Below are 20,071 nucleotides of genomic sequence, written 5' to 3'. Positions count from 1 at the left end.
GAAAATAGATTCCATGGTCTCTTGGAATCCCAGAAAACTAACAAAAGAGAAAACCTTTGAATAACAGTACAAGATAGTCCAATGTGGGCAATCCATTTGTGTTTTTGCATAAGTTGTTTCATTTATGTGGAAAAGCTTATGAGTTGATATTTTTAAGAATTTGTACTGTATTTGTATAAACTTAAAAAGTAAAATCTAATTATGGAAACATCACACATGATAAGCTTTTTAAAAATGTGAATGAAATATTTAAATGCTTCCATAAATTCAGTTTCTAGCTAACAAGTTTGGAAATACTTGTGATGATAGCAAAGAAAGCTGAAGAGACACAAACCTGAAATGATTTCATTTGCAAGACATGAAAGAAAATACTTAATATTTAAGCAAAGGAAAATTATGTAGGCATTCAATTTTATAAATATTATCCTGTTTTACATGATATATATGTAACATTGATTAGTGCCATATTACTTTAACTGATTTATCAGTATATATTTATTAAATATCCAGAGAAAGGTAATTAAAAATACCAGCTGCAGTGCGGAAATAGTCTCACAAGCTAATCTCATTTGCATTATGAAACAGCCATTTAAGATATAAAACAAAGATCAGCAGATTTTGCTTAGAAAATGAGACAAATAATTGCATGTGGGAAAAATCTTAAATATTGATATTAAGAGTTGATGATGTAATTTATGACATGTGAATCAAGCGGGCCTTAAGAAGCATCACTACGAACAAAGCTAGTGGAGGTAATGGAATTCCAGTTGAGCTATTTCAAATCCTGAAAGATGACGCTGTAAAAGTGCTGCACTCAATATGCCAGCAAATATGGAAAACTCAGCAGTGGCCACAGGACTGGAAAATGTCAGTTTTCATTCCAATCCCAAAAAAAGGCAACGCCAAAGAATGCTCAAACTACCGCACAACTGCACTCCTCTCACATGCTAGTAAAGTAATGCTTAAAATTCTACAAGCCAGGCTTCAATACGTGAACTGTGAACTTCCAGATGTTCAAGCTGATTTTAGAAAAGGCAGAGAAACCAGAGATCAAATTGCCAACAATCGCTGGATCATCAAAAAAGCAAGAGAGTACCAGAAAAACATCTATTTCTACTTTATTGACTATGCCAAAGCCTTTGACTGTGTGGATCACAATAAACTGTGGAAAATTCTGAAAGAGATGGGAATACCAGACCACCTGACCTGCCTCTTGAGAAACCTGTATGCAGGTTAGGAAGCAACAGTTAGAACTGGACATGCAACAACAGACTGATTCCAAATAGGAAAAGGAGTATGTGAATGCTGTATATTGTCACCCTGCTTATTTGACTTATATGCAGAGTATATCGTGAGAACCACTGGGCTGTAGGAAGCACAAGCTGGAATCAAGATTGCCAGGAGAAATATCAATAACCTCAGATATGCAGATGACACCACCCTTATGGCAGAAAGTGAAGAAGAACTAAAGAGCCTCTTGATGAAAGTGAAAGAGGAGAGTGAAAAAGTTGGCTTAAAGCACAACATTCAGAAAACTAAGATCATAGCATCTGGTCCCATCACTTCATGGCAGATAGATGGGGAAACAGTGGAAACAGTGGCTGACTTTATTTTGGGGGGCTCCAAAATCACAGCAGATGGTGATTGCAGCAATGAAATTAAAAGACACTTACTCCTTGGAAGGAAAGTTATGACCAACCTGGACAGTATATTAAAAAGCAGAGACATTACTTTGCCAACAGAGGTCCGTCTAGTCAAGGCTACGGTATTTCTGGTAGTCATGTATGGATGTGAGAGTTGGACTGTGAAGAAAGCTGAGCACCGAAGAATTGATGCTTTTGAACTGTGGTGTTAGAGAAGACTCTTGAGAGTGCCTTGGACTGCAAGGAGATCCAACCAGTTCATCCTAAAGGAGATCAGTCCTGGGTGTTCATTGGTAGGACTGATTTTGAAGCTGAAACTCCAATACTTTGGCTACCTGATGCGAAGAGCTGACTCATTTGAAAAGACCCTGATGCTGGGAAAGATTGAAGGCAGGAGGAAAAGGGGATGACGGAGGATGAGATGGCTGGATGGCATCACCGACTCGATGGCCATGGGTTTGGGTGGACTCTGGGAGATGGTGATGGACAGGGAGGCCTGGCGTGCTGCAGTTCATGGGGTCGCAAAGAGTGGGACATGACTGAGCAGCTGAACTCACTGAAGGTAATACTTCAGTTCAGTTCAGTCGCTCAGTCGTGTCTGACTCTTTGCAACCCCATGGACTGCAGCACACCAGGTTTCCCTGTCCACACCAACACTCTGAGCTTGCTCAAACTCATGTCCATCAAGTCAGTGATGCCATCCAACCATCTCATCCTCTGTAAGCCCCTTCTCCTCCTGCCCTCAATATTTCCTAGCATTAGGGTTTTTTTCCAAGGAGTCAGTTCTTCATATCAGGTGGCCAAATATTGGAGTTTCAGCTTCAGCATCTGTCCTTACAATGAATATTCAGGACTGATTTCCTTTAGGATGGAGTGGTTTGATCTCCTTGCAGTCCAAGGGACTCTCAAGAATCTTCTCCATCTCCACAGTTCAAAAGCATCAGTTCTTCAGTGCTCAGCTTTCTTTATAGTTCAACACTCACATCCATACATGACTACTAGAAAAACCATAGCTTTGACAAGACGGACCTTTGTTGGTAAAGTAATGTCTCTGCTTTCTTTTATGCTGTTTAGGTTTGTCATAGCTTTTCTTCCAAGGAGCAAGCATCTTTTAATTTCATGGCTGCAATCACCATCTGCAGTGATTTTGGAGCCTCCCCAAAATAAAGTCTGTCACTGTTTCCATTGTTTCCCCATTTATTTGCCATGAATTGATGGGACCAGATGCCATGATCTTCGTTTTATGAATGTTTGGTTTTAAGCCAGCTTTTTCGGTCTCCTCTTTCACTTTCATTGAGACTCTCTAGTTCTTCTTCACTTTCTGCCGTAGGGTGGTGTCACCTGCGTATCTGAGGTTATTGATATTTCTCCTGGCAATCTTGATTCCAGCTTTGCTTCATCCAGTCTGGCATTTTGCATGATGTACTCTGCATATAAGTTAAATAAGCAGGAATATAACATACAGCCTTGACGTACTTAAAGTATGTCATGCTTAAAGTAATATAAAATAGTGAAAGTGAAATCGCTCAGTCGTGCCCGACTCTTTGCGACCCCACGGACAGTAGCCTACACCAAGCTCCTCCGTCCATGGGATTTTCTAGGCAAGAGTACTGGAGTGGGTTGCCCTTTCCTTCTCCAGGGAATCTTCCCGACCCAGGGATCAAACCCAGGTCTCCCGCATTGTAGACAGACGCTTTACCGTCTGAGCCACTAGGGAAGTCAATATAAAATAACATTTACTTATTTAGCAATAACTACTGTATTTAATCTTGACTCCTCCACATATAAGTGAGGAAGATTTTATATGCATATAGATGGCACAATATATATATGTAGACGGCACAAAGGGATCCCACAAGCAATAAATTAGACAAACACTGTATAATATATTGGGACTTCCCAGGTGGCACTAGTGGTAAAGAACCTGTAATTCCATAATCACTAGCATATTAGAAGTTTTAAAGTAGTCCAACAATAAAGATATTTATTTATCTTTTTTTTTTAGCCATTTGCCTCTTACATTTACCATAATGTCCAAAACGTACTTGAACTCAGCACTCATTTTTAGGTAGAAAGGAATTGTGGTTTGTTTATTTGTTTTGTTTTTTCATGTAAAATTACCAATATTTTGGGATAGTGGTATTTTCTGGAGTTTACTTGGAGAATTTCAGCTCTATACCAATCAAATGTGAGCATATAGAAAGACTACTGACATTCAGTATTCAGGTGTGTTCATAGTTTATTTTACAGTTAAATTGCATAGATTTTGGCAAAGGCGATTTTTATGCAAATATACTGTCCAGATTCAGAAAGTTAATACTCTTTGCACCTTTGCTCTTGGTCATATCACTGACTTAATGGACATGAGTTTGAGAAAGCTCTGGAAGATGGTGAAGGACAGGGAAGCCTGGTATGCTGCAGTCCAAGGGGTGGCAAAGAGTCAGACACGAGTAAGCGACTGAACAACAACAACAATATCACATTTTGAGATTTGAGTGAGGTGCAGAGCATCGGCTGTCTGTAGTGTGATACGGATTATCAATATGAATAGTGGGGAGTTGAAGGACTGCAAAGTGCTTTAGGGCATGATGGTTGCTGTGCCCCTTACTGATTTGTTGTCTTTCACCTCTAAACCCACTCTTCCATATTCTACTTTGTAAAGCTAAGGTTGAGACTTCGCATATTTATTTTTCTCTTTAGAAATAAAAGAGCTGAGGGGTGGGATGAGGAGAGGGGAAGGAGGCTCAAGATGGAGATGATATATGTACAATGACAGCTGATTTGCATTGTTGCACAGCTGAAACCAACCCGACATTGTAAAGCAATTTCCCCCAATTACAGAATAAATTTTAAAAAAAGAAAGAAAAGATCTGGAAATTTATTCAGCTGGATCCTTGTAGGTTCAGCCAATAGTGGGTACTGGACAGAGACTGGAAAGCAGGTGGAGGGCAGAAGGATGGGACCCAGACCTGTCCCCTTGGTCTCATGTCAGCCTGGCAGTGGCACTTCACCTGGCCGTGGCAGTTGACCATTAGCAGTCATCTCCAGTTTCTATGTCATCTCTGTGTGCCCAGAATTGATTTTATTGTGCAGTTTAATCTTTTAATAGTAGTTGATGGCCTAGCACAGTATTTAGAGCACAGGCTCTGGAGGCTGATCGTGGATATAAATTCCAGCTCCCTCTCCAATTATTTAATGTTGGCCAAGTTCAAGTTATATATTGAGGAGGGCATGGCAACCCACTCCAGTATTCTTGCCTGGAGAATCCCTTGGACAGAGGAGCCTGGCAGGCTATAGTCCCTAGGGTCACACAGAGTTGGACACGACTGAAGCGGCTAATTATGTGAGCAAGTTATTCAACATACTAGTGCCTTGTTTCCAAGAGGATGATCAGCATAGATCCCCCTGCTGGGTTGCTATAAAGAGTTAATGAATTATATAGGCATAAGTTCAACTAACAGCACTGAGTATAACCTCTACAGAAGTGTTAGCCATTATCAGGGTGCGAAGCAAGACTTGTTCTGCTTCTTCTAAAAGTGACCTGGAGATGGTGGGTTCTGAGATTTTAATAGAGGACAAACAGTTTGAAGGAAACGCTGCAGAGTCCCCAAAAGAAGTGGTGCAACATAAAAGAAGTGGTAAGCAGCCGTGAGGACCCAGTTTAAGTCAGAGATCTTGAATGTGCACTGCAGCTATCTTTAAGACTTCTGCCTTCAGCCTGGCTACAGACCAGGAGAAGACAAGTACTTGGATGGATCCAACGGGAAGCTGTGACAGAAGAATCATGAAGTGATGGAACTGAGAAACGCTGAGGCTGAAGCGAGGGACCATGGAATGTAACCTAGATGAATCAAAAAGGGAGGGGAACTCCCTGGAGGCAAGAATAGAGCGATGAGGTCTGGAAAAGATGGAAAATCGGTGGGTGTTACGTGGATGTCAGAACAAAGGAACCAGAAGGATAGCCCATCTTGGGTGGGCTACAGACTCCAGCTTCCTTGCACTGCGATTGGAAGACCGCTAAGGGAAAGGGCGGCCCCCCGCGGGCAGGATAAAGAGAATTGTGATGGAACAGGGCGGGGCTCGCGGGGGCCATAGGGGCCCCCCCTCTGAGGACGGGGAGGGGGGCCGACGGTGGGCGCTGCGGCGCTGCAAGACTCTGCAGCATGTGCCTGTGCTGTAGGGAGGACGACACTGTCCAAGTCAACCCCGTGAGTTCTCCCAGGCCCTCGGCGCCGCCTCTGCAGCCCTGGGCTCTGTGCCTGCCCTCCGCCTCCGCGGAGGCTGCCTTGGCCCCTCGCGCTGCTTGCCCTTGCAAGACGACTGGTGCTTTCGGGCTGGGAAATACTGCGGGGGGGGCTGGGAGGGGTGGGTAGTGGGAGGAGGCCGACTGGATCCTGGGCTGCAGGACCTACAGGGAGGTGGAAAAGCCCCTTCTCCTGCCTGCCGGGGCCAAGCACGTGCTGTCTTCTGTTGGTTGAATGACTTACTGACCCAGCGTGGCAATGTTCAGTACCAACTGAAACATGCTTGTTTGGTTTTTCTTATACACCCTCTCCTTCCAGAATAAATCTCAGTAATCCCGGTAGTGTGGTTCATAGATTTTTTTTTTTTCTTTTTCTCATAATACAATCTCATCTTCCACCGTTCACTTTGCTATTCTTCTTCCGATCCTGCCTCTTGCAGTTGAGATAGTAGGCATCTATTACATAAACAGAAAATAGTAGCACAGGCTTCCTATTATAATAACAGAATTTTTCGCTTGTTCATGCCTTTTAAAAAAATGTTTTAATCTTACATGTTACGTAGGAAAGCTCGAGATGGCAGCATCCTGCAGAAGTCACTGAAAGGCAGGTAATGTTTAAATAAATAATCCTGGTTATTTCAAAAGTGTGACTTTATCACGTTCCTTTATGTGTGCTGATCCCTAATAGGACAGAAATTTTACTAGCTAGACCCTTCTGTGTTATCTTTGTTGAGACTCTGGGATCTTGTGACTAGTATGAGAATGAGTCTTAACTAGGATAACCTAAATGGTTTATTTTTCTCCTTTTTTTAATGTAACATTTTGTATGTGGACAAGGATATATATTTATATAAATACATATATCATATAAAATTTTAAACCAGGGTAATAAAATACACCTCCCATTTAAGAAAACATATGGCTATCCCTGAACTTATCTAGAGGCTGTTTCTGTGCTCAACCTGAGCCCTGCATCTCTCCCAGAGGTAACCACTACCTTGAATTTTATTTTTAGCAATCTAATCTTTTCCTTCAATGCTCCTAAAAGTATATTGTATTCTTGGTTTTGAACTTCATAAGCATAGGATCACACAAAATTCATTGTATGATTTATCCTTTCTTCTTAACATTGTTTTCTAAGATTTGTCTATAGTGTGGTATATAGTTATAATTCCTTTGTTTTCACTGCTGTTAATATTTCATTGTGGCACATATCACAGTTCATTAACCATTCTCCCGTTAATGGATATTGGGTTGTTTCCAAATTTTCCTGTGATGACCAGTGCTACTGCGAACTTTAGAGTACATGTCTTTTTTTTTCTTTTTTTTTTGCCCATAATCAAGGGTTATGCCCTTGATTATTTGGGCAAGAATAAAAGGATTGGACCCTACCATTGTTATGAAAAATAATGCCACATTGTTTTCAAAGCAATTGTACTAATTTTCACATTGGCAGTGGAAAAGTTCCTATTATTCCTGTCTTTTCCACCCTGCTACTCTGTTACCTTATCTTCCAAGCATTCTAGTTTTACCTCCTAGGCCTCTGCTACTTATAGATGCCAGCCATGCAACAGGGACATAAAACCCTGTGTGACATTCATCATTTAAAAGAACTACAGAATGTGCATGTATTTTGTATTCTTACTTGTATAAAGAAAAGCCCTTTGGGATTTTAAAATGAACATTACCTTTAAAATAAAAGTAAACACATATATCCACGAGTCTTAGATCTGTCTCAGTTCAGTTCAGTCGCTCAGTCGTGTCCGACTCTTTGCAACCCCATGGACTGCAGCACACCAGGCTTCCCTGTCCATCCCAATGCCTAGAGCTTACTCAAACTCATGTCCATCAAGTGAGTGATGCCATCCAACCATCTCAGCCTCTGTCAGCCCCTTCTCCTCTGCCTTCAGTCTTTTCCAGCATCAGGGTCTTTTCTAGTGAGTTGCTTCTTCACATCAGGTGGCCAAAGGATTGGAGTTTCAGCTTCAGCATCAGTCCTTCCAATGAATATTCAGGACTGATTTCCTTTAGGATTGACTGGTTTGATCTCCTTGCAGTCCAAAGGACACTCAAGAGTCTCCCCCACACCACATTTCAAAAGAATCAACTCTTCAGTGCTCAGCTTTCTTTATAGTCCAACTCTCACATCCATACATGACTACTGGAAAAACCATAGCTTTGACTAGACAGAAGTTTGTTGGCAAAGCAATGTCTCTGCTTTTTAATATGCTCTCTAGGTTGATCATAGCTTTCCTTGCAAGAAGCAAGTGTCTTTTAATTTCATGGCTGCAATCACCATCTGCAGTGATTTTGGAGCCCCCAAAAATAAAGTATCTCACTGTTTCCATTGTTTCCCCATCTATTTGCCATGAAGTGATTGGACCGGATGCCATGATCTTAGTTTTCTGAATGTTGAGCTTTAAGCCAACTTTTTCACTCTCCTCTTTCACTTTCATCAAGAGGCTCTTTAGTTCTTCTTCGCTTTCTGCCATAAGGGTGGTGTCATCTTCATATCTGAGGTTATGAATATTTCTCCCAGCAATCTTGATTCCAGCTTGTGCTTCATCCAGTCCAGTGTTTCTCATGATGTACTCTGTATTTAAGTTAAATAAGCAAGGTGACAATATGCAGCCTTGACGTACTCCTTTCCTAATTTGGGACCAATCTGTTGTTCCATGTCCAGTTTTAACTGTTTCTTCTTGACCTGCATACAAATTTCTTCAGAGACAGGTCAGATAGTCTAGTATCCCCATCTCGTTCAGAATTTTCCACAGTTTGTTGTGATCCACACAGTCAAAAGCTTTGGTGTAGTCAATAAAGCAGAAGATGTTTTTCTGGAATTCTCTTGCTTTTTCGATGATCCAATGCGTGTTGGCAATTTGAACTCTGGTTCCTCTGCCTTTTCTAAATCCAGCTTGAACATCTGGAAGTTCACGGTTCATGTACTGTTGAAGCCTGGCTTGGAGAATTTTGAGCATTACTTTGCTAATGTGTGAGATGAGTGCAATTGTGTGGTAGTTTGAACATTCTTTGGCATTGCCTTTTTGGGGGGATTGGAATGAAAACTGACCTTTTCCAGTCCTGTGACGACTGCTGAGTTTTCCAAATTTACTGGCATATTGAGTACAGATCTTTCACAGTATCATCTTTTAGGATTTGAAATAGCTCAACTGGAATTCCATAACCTCCATTAGCTTTATTCATAGTCATGTTTCCTAAGGCCCACCTTGACATCGCATTCTAGCATGTCTGGCTCTAGGTGAGTGAGAACACCATTGTGGTTATCTGGGTCATGAAGATTTTTTTTGTATAGTCCTTCTGTATATTCTTGCCACTTCTTCTTAATATCATCTGCTTCTGTTAGGTCCATACGATTTCTGTCCTTTATTGAGCCCATCTTTGCATGAAATATTCCCTTGGTATCTCTAATTTTCTTGAAGAGATCTCTAGTCTTTCCCATTCTATTATTTTCCTCTATTTCTTTGCATTGATTACTGAGGAAGGCTTTCTTATCTCTCCTTGCTATTCTTTGGAACTATGCATTCAAATGGGTATATCTTTCCTTCTGTCTAATAGTGCCCAGTTAGTGAAGTGACAATCAAAATAAAGAGTTTCATTTGAAAACCCTACTGAGGCTCTGAAGTGTTTTCTTCATCTATAAACCACACATTTGCAAAAATTTTCCCCCTATTTCTATGTAGCTGTGTAAGCCATATCCACTGATTATGTTTATCTTTTTTGTGGATACAAACAAAAAATGTCAGCAAGCTATGTTCTTAATACTGTAAAAAGTTTTCTTTCCTTTTAATTTTTTCCCAAAGTCCACAGCTAAACGTATTGAGCATATGAGAAACCTATGGAAACAGAAGAGGAAATTTAATAAACGGTTTGCAAGGCCTGCGCCTGTTCCAGAACCAGGACTCCTAGTAAGTGCTCCACTGAAATTAACTTAAATTAACAGATCCTTAAATGCAAAACACATCGTCATTTTTTTCATTTATGTAACACTCTAAATTCTGTTTTTCCCCTTTCCTTTGAGAAATCAGTAACTACAGTCTGGGAAGTTACCTTAAAACTCCTCTAATCAAATTCTCATCTATTATTTAAGTCTTCTTTGTAGTTGTCTCTTGAAGATAATGTGATCTAATGGAAACAGTGTGATCTTTGAAACCTTGATGTTCTGAATTACTTTCCGTGTATTAACTGTACAAAGTTATCCACTTAAATCTTCTCGATTATATTATTTGCAGAATAAGTCACACAGTTAGTTCAGTCGCTCAGTCGTGTCCGACTCTTTGCGACCCCATGAATCGCAGCACGCCAGGCCTCCCTGTCCATCACCAACTCTCAGAGTTTACCCAAACCCATGTCCATCGAGTCAGTGATGCCATCCAACCATCTCATCCTCTGTCGTCCCCTTCTCCTCCTGCCCAGCATCAGGGTCTTTTCAAATGAGTCAACTCTTCGCATGAAGTGGCCAAAGTATTGGAGTTTCAGCTTCAACATCAGTCCTTCCAATGAACACCCAGGACTGATCTCCTTTAGGAGAGACTGGTTGGATCTTCTTGCAGTCCAGGGGACTCTCAAGAGTCTTATCCAACACCACAGTTCAAAAGCATCAATTCTGCGGTGCTCAGCTTTCTTCACCGTCCAACTCTCACATCCATACATGACCACTGGAAAAACCATAGCCCTGACTACACAGACCTTTGTTGGCAAAGTAATGTCTCTGCTTTTAAATATGCTATCTAGGTTGGCCATAACCTTCCTTCCAAGGAGTAACCGTCTTTTAATTTCATGGCTGCAATCACCATCAGCAGTGATTTTGGAGCCCCCCAAAATAAAGTCAGCCACTGTTTCCACTGTTTCCCCATCTATCTGCCATGAAGTGATGGGACCAGATGCCATGATCTTAGTTTTCTGAACGTTGAGCTTTAAGCCAACTTTTTCACTCTCCTCTTTCACTTTCATCAAGAGGCTTTTTAGTTCTTATTCACTTTCTGCCATAAGGGTGGTGTCATCTGCATATCTGAGGTTATTGGTATTTCTCCCAGCAATCTTGATTCCAGCTTGTGTTTCTTCCAGCCCAGCATTTCTCATGATGTACTCTGCATATAAGTTAAATAAGCAGGGTGACAATATACAGCCTTGACGTATTCCTTTTCCTATTTGGAACCAGTCTGTTGTTCCATGTCCAGTTCTAACTGTTGCTTCTTGACCTGCATACAGGTTTCTCAAGAGACAGGTCAGATGGTCTGGTATTCCCATCTCTTTCAGAATTTTCCACAGTTTATTGTGATCCACACAGTCAAAGGCTTTGGCATAGTCAATAAAGCAGAAATAGATGTTTTTCTGGAACTCGCTTGCTTTTTCAATGATCCAGTGGATGTTGGCAGTTTGATCTCTGGTTCCTCTGCCTTTTCTAAAACCAGCTTGAACATCTGGAAGTTCACAGTTCATGTATTGCTGAAGTCTAGCTTGGAGAATTTTGAGCATTACTTTATTAGTGTGTGAGATGAGTGCAATTGTGCGGTAGTTTGAGCATTCTTTGGCATTGCCTTTCTTGGGGATTGGAATGAAAACTGACCTTTTCTAGTCCTGTGGCCACTGCTGAGTTTTCCAGATTTGCTGGCATATCAAGTGTAGCACTTTTACAGCGTCATCTTTCAGGGTTTGAAATAGCTCAACTGGAATTCCATCACCTCCACTAGCTTTGTTCGTAGTGATGCTTTCTAAGACCCACTTGACTTCACATTCCAGAATGTCTGGCTCTAGGTGAGTGATCACACCATCGTGATTATCTGCGTCGTGAAGATCTTTTTTGTACAGTTTTTCTGTGTATTCTTGCCACCTCTTCTTAATATCTTCTGCTTCTGTTAGGTCCATACCATGTCTGTCCTTTATCGAGCCCATCTTTGCATGAAATGTTCTCTTGGTATCTCTTATTTTCTTGAAGAGATCTCTAGTCTTTCCCATTCTGTTGTTTTCCTCTATTTCTTTGCATTGATCACTGAGGAAGGCTTTCTTATCTCTCCTTGCTGTAAGTCGCATAATCTCCTGCCAAATAGGTTTTCAGCCTAGGTTTGGGCACTTGCAACATCAGAAAACTCTACACCAATCACAGCTTATTCTATCTTTTTGCATTCCTTTGACATACATTTGCAAGTTCTTCCAGGGACTTACCTGATGGTCCAGTGGTTAAGACATAGCCTTCCAACACAGGGGCTGCAGGTTTGATCCCTGGTCAGGGAGCTGAGATCCCACTCGCCTCATGGCCAAAAAGCCAGAACATAAACAGTAGAAGCAGTATTGTAACAAGTTCAAGAAAGACTTTTAAAATGGTCCACATTTTAAAAAATCTTTTAAAAAATGAAAGTTCTTCCATATAACATGTTATATTGCCTCCATGAGCTTTTTACATGTAGTACCAACTGTATGCCTAATAACCAGTCATAAATCCAATGACTTTCCTTCCACTGGAAAGTCCTTTAGATATTTGAAGAAAGCTATTACCTCCCATCTTACGCAGGTTTTTTAGGGTAAAAACCCCCAAATTTCCTCATGCATTCCTTTTTTGCCTTAGTAGTGAGCCCTGACCTTATTTAGGCAATCTCTGGAATCAGATTTCATTGTAGAAATATTTGAGGTAGGTTGTATTTCTGATCATTAAGATTTTTTTTTCTGTTGGTTTTCTTTTTTAAAGAAAATAAACCTCACTAATGAATAGTATTGTTAAGTAGAAACTTCAGCTCCTTCTAAAAGAAACTCAACTGCCACGGTTCAAACAAATAGTGCTTTTTCCTCCAAAGGAGAACCCCTGATCTAAGCAGTCTAGGATTGATACGGTGATTTTTAAAACCATAAAAGAAGTTTCAGGCTCCTTCTGTCTTTTTGATCGTTCACATTTTCACACGACTTTTACTCTCATGGTCTCAAAAAAAGCTTCTACAATAGGTAAAGATTGCATCCACATTCCAAAAGAAGAGGATACAGGACAAAGGGGAAAAGTATACACCTGTTGAATCAGCTCTTGTTGATCTGGAGAGTAACCTCTGTATATGTGTGTGTGTGTGTGTGTGTGTGTGTGTGTGTGTGTGTGTATTATCTTGGTTGAGGTGCTGGTTTTGTGGGTGTATGCATGTCAAAACGTTTTAAAGTATACACTTCAAATAAATAGGTGTGGTTTATTGCATGTCAACTATATTTCAAAAAATCTGGTAGACACCCCACACATACAAACATACACACACACACACACACACACACACACACACACACACACATCTTTTATTCACTATTACACTATCACACAGGAGATTTTCACTGCCCTAAAAATCTCCTGTGCACTATACATTCATCCTTTCCCTCTTCCCTTACCCGTCTCAAGCCCCTGGCAATCACTGATCTTTTTACTATCTCTATAGTTTCGCCTTTTTCCAGAATGTCATATGGTTGGAATCATAGAGTATGTAATCTTTCATACTGGTGTCTTTTACTTAGTAATAGGCACTTAAGTTTCCTCCATATCTTTTCATGACTTGATAAGTCATTTCTTTTTACCCATTGCATGGATCCATTCACCTATTGAAAAATAAAGTGGTCATTTGCAGTTTTAGCAATCATCAATAAAGTTGCTCTAAACATTCATGGGCAAATTTTTTTTTTACACATAAGTTTTCATCTAGGGAAATACCTAGAAGCACAACTGCTGAATCATATGGTAAAACTGTGTTTAGCTTTGAGGAAAAAAAAAATGGCAAAACTGTCTTCCAAAGTAGCTGTATTATTTTGCACTCCCACTAGCAATGAATGATAGTTCTCTGTTGCTCCTTACCATTGCCAACATTTGATGTTATCAGTGTTTGCGGATTTTAGCCATGTATATAGTTGTGTAGTGATATTTCATTATTTTAACTTGCAATTCCTTGGTGGCTCAGAATCCACCTGCAATGTGGGAGACCTGGATTCAACCCTGAGTTGGGAAGATCCCTTGGAGGAGGGCATGGCAAACCACTCCAGTATCCTTGCCTGGAGAATCCCCATGGACAGAGGAGCCTGGTGGGCTACAGTCCATAGGGTCGAAAAGAGTCAGACATGACTCAGCAACTAAGCACATTGAAAATCATTTTATATGTTTATCTGCCAACTGTATAACTTCTTTGATAAGGTGTCTATTCAGACTTTAGCCCACTTTTTAATTGTTTATTTTTTATAGTTGAGTTTTGAGCCATTTGTGTTTTTTAGATGCCAACTTTTCGTATGTATTTTGCAAATAGTTTCTCCCAATCTGTCCTTTGTGTTTTCACCTTTTCATTTTTTTTTTTAATAGTATTTTCCCAGAGCCAAAGTTTTTAATTTTAATGAAGCTTAACTTATCAATTATTTCTTTCATGGATCATGCTTTTAGTGTATCTAAAAACTCATTGTGAAATCCAAGGTCTTATAGAGTTTCTCCTGTGTTATTTTCTATAATTTCTATAATTTTATACTTTACATTAAGTCTATGATACATTTTGAGTTCCTTTCAATGAAAGGTATAAGCCAAGTGTCTAGACTTTTTTTTTTTTTGCATGTGGCTGTTGTTCTGATTTTTACAGCACCATTTCCTGATCAAGCTATCCTATCTATATTGTATTACCTTTGCTCCTTTGTCAAAGTTCTGTTGACTATTTGTATCCGTGTGGGTCTATTCCTGGACTATCTATTCTGTTCCATTAAATAGAGTATTTACCTGTTCTTTTGCTAATTCCACACTGTCTTGATTACTGTAGCTTTATAGTAAATCCTGGAGTTAGATTAGTAATATCAGTAAGATAAGTGTCAGCCTTCTAACTTTCTTCTTCTCCTTCAGTGTTGTGTCAATAATCCTTGGTCTTTTTGTTTATTCATATAACACTTAGAATCAGTTTATCAAAATCCACAAAGTAACTTGCTGTAATTTTGATTGTATTGTGCTAGATCTGTAGATCACTTTGGAAAGAACTGACATCTTAATAATATTGAATCTTTTATAAATGAGCATTGTTTAGCAGATTTATTTAGGTCATCTTTGATAATTTTTTTTCATCAGAGTTCCTGATCTTAGCTGGAAAGCATCTAGTTACTCATTATTAAATATGAGGTTAGCTGTAGATGTTTTATAGATATTCTTTCTTAAGTTTGAGACAATCCCTCTCTGTTCCTACTTTGCTGAGTTTTTTTTTTTAATCATAAAAGGGTGTTGGATTTTGTCAAATGCTCATTCTGCATATAGTGATATGATCACATAATAGAAGATCAGGGAAAAATCTCTGCTTCCATAGTGGGAGGGGGAAACTACCATTTTGAAATACTTAAGGTTCTTTGTTCTCCTAACAGGGCATACTCAGGGGAACTGGTTTATCAGGATCTAACCAATTTACCTTTTATCAAACTCTAGTTGACCTGGGGAAATGCCCAAATCCAGACCCTTCTACATAAGGTATGGAAAATACCCTACTAAAGTTCTGATCTTCACTCAATGAAATATGAAGGCTTCCCTAAGAGGGCCTCCCTAAAACTCCCCACCAACCTGAGTTTTTTAACTTTCAAGCTAATCCATACTGAGCCACAGAAACTTGTCCCTTAAAGTTTAAGTGTTCCTCCGAGTATGGTTCCAGCAGCATTGTCTGTCTTTTCATTTGTCAGCAAAGCAGTTCACCCTGGGACCTCAGTTCTCTGATGGACCTAAGAAAAGTTGTTGATTTTCAGTGTGTTCAGCATTTTTCTGGTTGTGAGAATGTGAGTGACAATTTCCAAGCTCTGTACCTGTCAGACTGGAAACTCCCACTTATTTTTCTTTGATCAAAACTGGCCACCCTCAGCTGCAAGAAAGTCTAAAGTGGTAAAAAAAAAAAAAAAAAATGAAGTTGCTTCGTTGCTGCTCTAGAGAATTGAGGTTCTATTAGTGGGAAAAAGGACTTATCAGGTGGCTCAGTGGTAAACAATCTGCCTGCCAATGAAGGAGATGCAGGTTCCATCCCTGAGTCAGGAAGATCCCCTGGAGAGGGAAATGCCAACCCACTCCAGGATTCTTGCCTGGGAAATCCATATACAGAGGAGCTTGGCTTGGCTACGGTCCACAGGGTCGCAGAGTCAGACCAACTGAGCACAATTAGTGTGAAAGAAAATACCTTCCTTTCCTTTTCAGGCTGATCGTCCTGTAATTCATCCTCTTCCCAGTTTCTCGAGTAAATACATATTATGAATATAAATTCAGCCCCTTAGCTTTGCTTTCCTTTGTATTTGCATAGTCATGGGAGTTTATGTATTGCCACAGAGGATCCCAGGATATGCAACTTTATCAAGTTATCCCACTCTCTTAAATATCTACATAGCTCCTCTCTTGCTGATACACCTGTGTTTGTAATCCCACCCCCATGGTCATGATCTCTCTGATATACATTAAAATATGCTTGCACAACATACCTTTGTTGTTACTCAGTCACTCAGTTATGTCTCTTTGAGACCCCATGGACTGCAGTATGCCAGGCTTCCCTGTCCTTCACTATCTCGGGAGTTTGCTCAGATTCATGTCCATTGAGTCAGGGATGGCTGTCTAACCATCTCATCCTCTGCCTCCCTCTTCTCCATTGCCATCAGTCTTTCCTAGCATCAGGGTCTTTTCCAAGGAGTCATCTCTTCACATCTGCACAGTCATTCCATAGCAAAGTTTAATGATGTGGGATGTGGGGGAGAAGGCAGAGATGATTCCTGAGACCACCTTGCTACAGGATATGACTTATGAGCCCTTTAACTCTTGATTCATTTTCACACAATTAGTTTGGTTAACTTTTCCATCCCTTTTCCAGTGCAGATGTCTCATGCCATTGGTTTCCTCTTTTTGTGACTTGTCCTCAATTCCAAACCATTATGGCTTTCTGTTAAAAAAAAAAACTCCTTTTTCTTTCTTGAGCTGCCAGATGTGTCTTATAGAAATGTCTGCAGAATGTTCTTTATCAATTATCCTACCAGCCATTTGAGCTTCCAGAAACAACTGATATCTCTCAGAAATACAAATATAAAATATAAAATGCATGATCCATGAAAAGCCTGAGTTCAATCTGGCACTTAGTATTCATTGTCCTTAATACAAAATTTCTGAAATTATGTTCAGAACATCCAGTTATTTTCTTTTGGCGGCAGTAGGCCATTATGAAAGTTTCTTTTTTCCACAAAAAGAACATGAGGGGGCTCAATGTTCCAAAGTATACACTAAAATTTTGTTTGGTTTAATTTCCAGACCACTGTGGACTGATCACTTTGTAACATACAATCAAAATGCTGTGGCAGTGTCAAATTTTTATAAATGCACATAAATGCTTATTCTCAATTTCTCTACTGATCTTGTTGCAAAATTGCAATGAATGTAATGGCTTGTAATGAATGTAAAACTAGCACCAAAACCAGACTGCACAGAATAATACTGTTTTGAAAAGTGAAAGTCACTCAGTTGTGTCCAACTCTTTGCAACCCCAAGACTGACCATGGAATTCTCCAGGCCAGAATACTGGAGTGGGTAGCCTTTCCCTCCTCCAAGGGATCTTCCCAACCCAGGGATCAAACCCAGGTCTCCTGCATTGCAGGTGGATTCTTTACCAGCTGAGCCACAAGGGAGGCCCAAGAATACTGGAGTGGGTAGCCTATCCCTTCTCCAGCAGATCTTCCCGACCCAGGAATCGAACTGGGGTCTCCTGCGTTGCAGGTGGATTCTTTACCAACTTAGCATATCTTCTTTCACTTTTTCTTCTCCTTTATTTTTTGCAAATTGTTGTGTTATAAGCAGCACCCCTACTAATACCATTTTCTCTTTTTCTTTCTACTTAAATTAATCTTTGGCCTCAGAAAAAAGTGTATCAACAGTATTTGTACAGCTTAAATGATTTGAGATGAAAATAAAGGCCTAAGTCCATACATATAAGTGCTTTACTTAAACATGGATTGTGCCCAGTGGAACAGAAGATGCATGATGACATTAGAGCACCCAATTGGGAAACATTTGAAAAAAATTTTTTGTCTGTTTATCTCTATAACAAAACTTTTCTCCTAATTATATTGTTAATTATCATATTCATACATATTAAAATTATCCTAAAGCATTAAGATTAAATTTCTGCTGATAATGATATACATAAGCTTTCCATTTTCACTTCTTTGTCACTCTTATTCACTTCATTTTGGGACATTTCAAGACTTAAAACACTCAACAGGTAAATTAATATACTTTTTCAGTCAATCACAGACCATAAAACTTGAAAAGAAAAATCCTTGTTTAACATCTCTGTCACATCTGTTACATTCAGAAATTCCTCTACCCTCTCTCTAAACTGTTATTTTTGGTTTCTACAGTTTTTTTTCTACTTATAGCATTTGTTGCTTGACTCATAGAAAAAAATGTTTATATCATATTTATCCCCAGATATGATTTATTTGGGGCTTCCCAGGTGTCACTAATGATAAAGAACCTACCTGCCAATGCAGGAGATGTAAGAGATGCAGATTAGATACCTGGGTCAGGAAGATCCTCTGGAGGAGGGCATGGCAACCCACGCCAGTGTTTTTGCCTGGAGAATCCCATGGACAGAGAAACCTAGTGGGCTACAGTCCATGGGGTCGTAAAGAGTCGGGCATGACTGACACGACCTAGGTTAGCACACATAGCATGATTTATTTGATAATAGTTTGCTATTATCATAACTCATATCTGGCTTCTATCTGACTTTTAATTTAGAATATTATTTTTAATTCTTTATACAATTATTTTTCTGTAAGAAAGACTTCTCAGACTTTTCCCAGAGAATTTATAGTTTGCATAAATCTGTGCTTTGTACGTTTTGATTGAATTTATTTTTCTTTGTGTATTTTAATCTCTTCTAGTGGACATAAAGTTGAAGTCTGTGTGGAAGAAATCATGCCAGACCACAGATTCTAACATCAAGTGGCATTTTGGAATTTGATGACATTCGAAAAATAAAGACAGTGCTCTTCCAGTTCAGCAAAATAAACACAGTGCAACCATTTAACACCTAAGCTACAGGGTCTAGAACTTTATTAAATACGATATCTTACTAGCACTTTCTCTGGTAATTTGAGATTGCTTCTTTTCAACAAATAATAATATGCATATGCCTTTGTAAATGATGTATTCATGCTTACATTTTTGCAACTGGACTTCAAACTTTTTTAGAGATTAAGAATTATACTTTTCCTAAAAGAGATCGATCCTGGGTGTTCATTGGAAGGTCTGATGTTGAAGCTGAAACTCCAATACTTTGGCCACCTCATGCGAAGTGTTGACTCATTGGAAAAGACCCTAATGCTGGGTAGGATTGGGGGCGGGAGGAGAAGGGGACGACAGAGGATGAGATGGTTGGATGGCATTACCGACTCGATGGACATGGGTTTGGGTAAACTCCGGGAGTTGGTGATGGACAGAGAGGCCTGGCGTGCTGCAATTCATGGGGTCGCAAAGAGTCGGACATGACTGAGCGACTGAACTGAACTGAACTGAATAGGGGAAAATAAATTTCCTCTGCTGTATATTTATAATGACTTGTGTTTAAACAAGATGTTTAAAATCTTTAAACAATCCTAGTAGAGAGTTTAGTTTTGGCTTGTTTTTTATTGAAGTATGACGTACTGAAGTGTAGCTGACTAACAATATTAGTTTCAGGTGCACAACGTAGTATTTCAATATTTTTGAAGATTATACTCCATTTAAAGGTACTATAAAATATTGGCTGTTTTCCATGCACTGTACATGATAACCCTGTAGCTTATTTATTTTATACTTCATAGTTTGTACCTAGGAAAGAGTTTCAATACAACTAATGTCTGTATCATATGCTGATATTGCAAATGAGCTATATTGTAATTAAAATTTTCATTTAAGGTACTAGTAAAATTTGAATACTGAATTTTACTTTTATGCAAGAAATAAATGTAACCATATCTGTCTGTGAAATGCTTGCTTACTTATATAAATAATTTATAACATGGAAAAGGAATTATCACTATCATTTTCTGATTAAAGAATAACCAAGTATGGAATGAACAAGAATATTATATTCGATGACTGATTTGTGGCTTCTTAAATAAAATTTAAAGTGAAATACAGGAAATTCTGCTTCTGGGCATAATGGAAGTACCAGAATTATGTTTCCATAGT

The 20,071-nt window shown here is 39.4% G+C and overlaps 1 protein-coding gene across 2 annotated transcripts; it reads left to right on the top strand.

Moving 5' to 3' along the window:
• The first annotated feature begins 5,751 nt into the window (after positions 1–5,751).
• On the top strand, positions 5,752–18,977 carry CCDC179 (coiled-coil domain containing 179). Of its 2 annotated transcripts, none has more exons than XM_081536575.1 (5): positions 5,752–5,851; positions 6,450–6,494; positions 9,708–9,812; positions 15,305–15,346; positions 18,781–18,977. In XM_081536575.1, exons 1-5 carry the CDS (start codon positions 5,807–5,809, stop codon positions 18,787–18,789), a joined length of 246 nt encoding a protein of 81 aa, XP_081392701.1. In that variant the 5' UTR covers positions 5,752–5,806; the 3' UTR covers positions 18,790–18,977. The 2 variants fall into 2 exon arrangements, with proteins under 2 accessions (XP_081392701.1, XP_081392700.1); XM_081536574.1 differs by having other exon boundaries at positions 15,244–15,346.
• The last annotated feature ends 1,094 nt before the right edge of the window (positions 18,978–20,071 follow it).

The sequence above is a fragment of the Giraffa tippelskirchi genome, chromosome 10, assembly GCF_054371585.1.
Source record: "Giraffa tippelskirchi isolate mGirTip1 chromosome 10, T2T-mGirTip1v1.2.pri, whole genome shotgun sequence".
In the NCBI taxonomy this organism is placed as follows: domain Eukaryota; kingdom Metazoa; phylum Chordata; class Mammalia; order Artiodactyla; family Giraffidae; genus Giraffa; species Giraffa tippelskirchi.
The sequence above is the reverse complement of the archived record's forward strand: the minus strand, read 5'-3'. Positions and strand labels throughout refer to the sequence as shown.

What these genes read in the sequence shown, in the direction of transcription:
- CCDC179 (XM_081536574.1), top strand. Translation starts at nt 5,807, where the DNA reads ATGTGCCTGTGCTGTAGGGAGGACGACACTGTCCAAGTCAACCCC. An exon ending in CAGAAGTCACTGAAAGGCAG is followed by an intron (nt 6,495 to 9,707) that starts GTAATGTTTAAA and finishes TTTTTCCCAAAG; the next exon opens with TCCACAGCTAAACGTATTGA. An exon ending in TTCCAGAACCAGGACTCCTA is followed by an intron (nt 9,813 to 15,243) that starts GTAAGTGCTCCA and finishes TTCTCCTAACAG; the next exon opens with GGCATACTCAGGGGAACTGG.